At 31.5% G+C, this 5,982-nt stretch overlaps 1 protein-coding gene across 2 annotated transcripts in view; it reads left to right on the top strand.

Moving 5' to 3' along the window:
* The first annotated feature begins 4,539 nt into the window (after nucleotides 1-4,539).
* Nucleotides 4,540-5,982, top strand: part of LOC107856501 (uncharacterized membrane protein YjcL) — a 33,249-nt gene continuing 31,806 nt past the window's right edge. The window contains exon 1 of one of the 2 annotated variants that reach the window (XM_016701505.2): nucleotides 4,540-5,169. In XM_016701505.2, coding sequence (XP_016556991.1) covers nucleotides 4,859-5,169 — 311 coding nt within the window. In that variant the 5' untranslated portion in view covers nucleotides 4,540-4,858. Of the gene's footprint in view, nucleotides 5,170-5,367; nucleotides 5,927-5,982 lie in introns of those variants that run through there. The other variant, XM_016701506.2, reaches the window with a different exon arrangement.

Raw genomic sequence — 5,982 nt, forward strand, 5'->3', positions numbered from 1 at the left:
TATATGGTAAGAGAATTAATTGATATTTTTCTTTCTACTGTTCAATTAGAAAAATACTCCTAAAATATGACTCTATTAAGAAAATACGTCTATAAATATTGAGATATACGTTAAAATAGAGAACAAATCGGTTTGCCTATTGGGAGAATACAATTAATGCTCATCTAACTTGATTCGATTGCATGTCTAAATGGTGGATGTTTGATTTTTTAATCCTCAACTTCTTCACAGTTTTTGTCAGCATAATAGAATTCAACATGTGTGTATATATATTTTCTTTATTTTAATTCAAAATCATTCTTTAGGGTCATAATTTTTGCCTAGACAAGAATTAGTTGGATCAAAATCGAAGTTTTGTGATCACTATTACATTTTTTTTTATAGTTTACAGGTTGTAGATGAATGTTGGTTGACAGTGAAGATTTTTTAATGTAAATGTTAGGTTTAATTATATTATTTTGATATCTTTATTATCTTATTGTTTTATTTTAATTTACAGATGCTAGATGAATGTGGGTCGGCTTTGAATTTTTTTTTAGGTAAACGTTATGTTTAATTTATTATTGTAATATCTCTATTAGTTTGTTATTTTGTGGTAGTTTATAGTTCGTAGATGAATCTCGATCGGCTTTGAGAAATTTTTGTCTGTAAAATTTAAGTTTAATTATATTATTTTGATATCACTGTTATTGTATTATTTTGTTGCAGTTTACATGTGATAGATAAATGTTGGTCGGCTTTGTTAGGTTTAGTTGTATTATTTTGTTATTATTTAGAGGTGGTAGATGAGTGTCAGACGACTTTGAGAATTTTTTTGTGTATAAAAATTAGATTTAGTTGTATTATTTTGATGTCTCTATCATTGTATTATTTTTTTGTAATTTAAAGATGATATATGAATGTCGATCGACTTTTAAAAATATTTTTGGTAAAGATTAGGTTTAATAAATAAACTATCTATCTTTACATACTCAAAAGATATTAAATTTAATTATTACATTTATCTTTATTATTTAACAAATTATTATGAAACAAGAAAGAATAAAGAAGAAGAGTAGAGAGAATAGAGAGAGTGATTCTTATTTCTTCCCTTGAGGGATGAGAGATCATAAGATTGTAAATATAATGAACAAAATCTCTCTATTTATAGGGGAAATTTACTCCTAGTCTGAGTAAAGACGGATGCTTCAAATCCTAATAGATATTAAAGTAGATCTTGATAGACATTCACTATAATGTAAATACATTTATAACACTCCCCATTGAATGTCTAGATAGATAATGTGCCTCGTTAAAACCTTACTAAAAAAAATCCAGTAGAAAAAAAATCTAGTGAAGGAAAAATAGTACACATTTCTAACAATACGTATATCGACTGCCTCATTAAAAACTTTACAAGGAAAATCCAGTGGGACAAAACCAAAAGGAAAAAGAGTACAACGCATATTAACTCCCCCTAATGAGAACATCCTTGAACCTTTGCATCCCGATCTTGTGCACCATCTTTTTAAAAGTTGTAATTAGAGAAGACTTGGTGAATAAATCAGCCACATTTTCACTTGAACGAATCTGTTGCACATTGATATCACCATTCTTTTGTAGCTCATGTATGTAGAAAAGCTTTGAGGAAGTGTGCTTCGTTTTATCTCCTTTTATGAATCCTCCATTAAGATGTGCTATGCATGCTGAATTATCTCTGTATAAAATTGTGGGTAGATTGTCATATTTCACACCACATTTTTCTCAAATAAGATGTATCATGGACCTCAACCATACACATTCTCGGCTTGCTTCATGGATAGCTATTATCTCAGCATGATTCGATGAAGTGGCTATAATAGACTGCTTTGTATATCACCAAGATATGACAGTACTACCACATATGAAAACATAGTCTATTTGAGACCGAGCTTTATGCGAGTCAGATAAGTACCCAACATCAGCATGACCAATAAGATCGGAACTGCAATCTTTAGGATAAAACAAGCTCATGTGTTTTATCCCATTTTGATGTCTCATAGTAGGAGCAGAAATATATCTTGCTAACAAATTGACTGAAAAGGCTATAGACCTTGCAGTATTTGCAAGGTACATGAGTGCATCAATTGCACTAAGATATGGTACTTCATAACCAATCCAATTCGATATATTTTGAATTTCAGCAAATAATCTATTGGTTTGAAAACTCTCCAAGAGTTCCAATGATGTTCAAGCAATAAGCTTATACAATATAAGAATTATAAATAAGTTTCTCAGAAACTTTTATATGCTTCAAGCAGTTTGAATCCTTAAAAGTTTTCACATAAGTTTTGTCAAGTGACAATATTCAACATTTCATGAGTGATATCTTCAAGTGTCTGGACTGAAAATCAAATAAGTTTTACGCTTACCAAAATGCATCCTTTCATGTCACTTGATAAATATTTCTATGTCAACATGCTTAAATAAATGTAGAATTCAGATCCTCATAATCTTTCACAATATTGCGCCAATATTGTGTCAAAGATATTGATGATATATCATTTTGTACTTCATTATTTTCAGGTACCTGAACTTCTCATAAGGTTTCATGAAGTATTATGTCTAGGCTTTTCAAGAGCACATTGCCTTCTTATTATGATTATTTGCTCCTTGTTTCATTTGAAACCGATTAGTCTACCGTGCTTCATGCATGCATAGACTTTGTCCTTCAAGGATACAAAATAGGAGTACTTGCAGCTTAAATATGAGATGCTTTCGGCATTTGACTTGAATTATCTTATGATAATTCCTAACATATTTCATAGCTGCTTATAATCTCCCCCTGTGTTAGGAAAACTAACATTCATCCTCATCTTCTTTGAAGAATCCATTTTTGTGCATCATAGTATATTTATTAATCGTATACCGCACATAAAAACTATTAGATGGAATAGTTGGTTCATGACCTTGAACTAATTGAGGGGGAAGAAATAATCATAATTTATTGGTCTAATGCATATAAGTGTTATTGTATGCAACATATCATATTTCAGACCAACACATGAAGCTTTGTTCTCATTAGCAATGGTTTAGCTATTTATGAAAGGCATTCAATGCTAAACCATCATCATCAAGATGAATTATCTTGATTACACAATCTGAAAGTTATGCTTTTAACTCAAATTTATTGAGCAAGCAACTTTATGAACGTCAAACGTAGGTTGACAATGAATATACATGTGATCATCTTATTGATGCATCTTTTTAACATATCACATGATAGGTGAACGGGCCCTTATTCACCTTTTATAATCTCCAGATTTGAAGGGATCCAATCCCAATATTAGTTGGTCCAACCAACTTATCATGAGAACAAATGACATAAACAATTCTTGAAGAATTTTCTAGTTCTTCAATACATGCACATCTTCGAGATATCAAAATCGTTCATATCAATTTATGAGCTTTTATTCTAGTAAACTCCAAGTTTACCATGACATGTATTTTTTCTTTAGTAAATTTTAGCTTTACTATTACATGAATAAATTTCAGATTCACTACTTCAGAAGTAGATTTCAAAATTATTCAACCTCTTTCGGAGGTGAGTTGTAATACAATCACAATCAAGTGCACGTTTGCATTATTGAGTTTCTCATTCTCTAAGAATGGAATATAATCGTGCCTTAAGCCTATCAAATTATGATAGCTTATAACCTCTTTCAAGATTTTGCTACTTCAGAAACAAATCGAGGCATACATATGATGTAGAAAATTTTTCTCTAGTATATCTTATAATCATATAAGCGTGTGAAAATATCATCACTTTTGATGATCATTATCATATTGTCCCTCCACGCGTATATTCGTCCATTCAATCACTTGTCTTCTTTTAGTCATATTATGCACTGCTACCACATACACCTCAAGAATAAAGTAAGTTGTTATATTTCAGACTTATCATATATTGCTACCACATTCACTTCATAGAATGGAGCATATTCAATGGGTCGAATTTCATGACTTTTCATTAAACACTCATTATTTTGCCTTAGCCATCATAATATCATCAATATGGTGTATTGAGATTCAAACTCAATATCTTATCCATATAAAAGCATCTTAGGCATGAATTGATGGGACTTGAACCCAACATATTATCATCTTTTTTGATAATATAATATTGTTCTTGAGAAAGAAATTTAAAATATAAATGATTCCAAACCAATTATTTTTCCTCAAATCCAATAATAATTATATTAGTAGTATCAAAAGAAAGATAACATAAAGAATTATTAACCTTGAAATCCTTTGGATTTATAATCTCACCTTATTTGACAGAGTCTCGTACTAATAACGTATTATGAAATAAGAAAGAATAAATAAGAAGAGTAGAAAGAATAGAAAGAGTCATTCTTATTTCTTCTCTTGAGGTATGAAAGATCATAAAATTGTAAATACAATGAACAAAATCTCTTTATTTATAGGGAAAATTTACTCCTAGTCTGAATAAGATATCAAAGTAGATCTTGATAGACATTTACTTTATAATGTAAATACATTTATAACACAAATATTGTAATGTTTGAACTCATTAAAGTTGTTGGACAATGCAAAATGTACACCTGAACTAGTCTCGAAAAACAACTCCTCTATATATGATGAGGTAGGATAACAATTCCACACCTTCTCACTCTCAAATCCCACAGTTATGCTCTGCCCTTCTCATTCCTCAAAACCCATACATAAAATTTGAACAAAATATATTACTAATTGGAATACTTTATTAGGAATTGACGGGATGTTTAATTGAAATCAATCTTAGTTTATTTAAATATGCTGCTTATGTACTAGGCCATCTTCACATTCCTCATTAATCTAAAACGGTTTAGCCAGTAAAATGGCTTTAAACCAACTTTTTCCACACAAAAATCCATACACTCCGTTGCCGGCGCCGTTTTCGTCTCACCGGAAAAATGCCTCAACAGAAATTACTACTTCAACGAGCAATTCAGTACTTGAACATCCAATGTTGCTGTCGAAGAGCGTTGCCAAATGCAAGTTTTTGGATTTCCCTAAAATCTCCAGTAGGAAGTTGAGTCGATCAGTTAGTACTACTGTAAAATGTCAATTGAATTTTCCTATCATTTCTCCGCAAGATCAATGGGGTACCTGGACTGCTCTCTTCGCTACTGGCGCTTTTGGCATTTGGTAATCCAACTTTCTTTCGATGCATGTGTATAGATTAGTTCTGTTCAAACTGTGTGAATATTAGTTACTATTTTAAAATACTCTATCTCGTTGACTTTTAGTTGTCACTTGCTTAGGTTTACGAGAGTCAATTTGACTAATTTTAAAGCTAAAATTTGAATTGACTTAATTTAGTAATATTTAAAATTTAGATGTTGAAAAGCGATATAAAAAATAGCATAAGCAGTCGGCGTCATGCTTTTCTTGCCGGAAAAATGCCTCGGCAACTACTTCTTCATTACTTCAAAAGCCGATGTTACTGTCTTAGAACATTGACAAACAAATCTCTGGATTTCCCTAAGAACTGCTGGAGTTGAATCGCTCAGTTAGTATTACTATAAGATCTCATGGCATTTGGTAATCTAACTCTCCGTACAATTTATGTGACGCTTTTCGCTTTTCGAGATTTAAACCATGTGAATTTTAGCTAATATTTTAAGATACTCCATCTGTTCACTTTTACTTTCACGCCGGTGTCGTGCTTCGCTCGCCGGAAAAATGCCTCGGCAACTACTTCTCCGTTATTTCAACATCCGATGTTATTATTGAAGAGCGTTGACTGAAACAAACCACTGCATTTCCCTAAGAACTCCAGTAGGATGTTGGACCGATCAGTTAGTACTACTATAAGATCTCAATTGAATTTTCCTATCATTTCTCCACAAGATCAATGGGGCTCCGGGACTGCTCTCTTTGCTACTGGTGCTTATGGCATTTGGTAATCAACTCTCCTTCCGTGTATGTGTGTATATATTAGTTTTCAGTTCAATTTGT

The sequence above is a fragment of the Capsicum annuum genome, chromosome 7, assembly GCF_002878395.1.
Source record: "Capsicum annuum cultivar UCD-10X-F1 chromosome 7, UCD10Xv1.1, whole genome shotgun sequence".
In the NCBI taxonomy this organism is placed as follows: domain Eukaryota; kingdom Viridiplantae; phylum Streptophyta; class Magnoliopsida; order Solanales; family Solanaceae; genus Capsicum; species Capsicum annuum.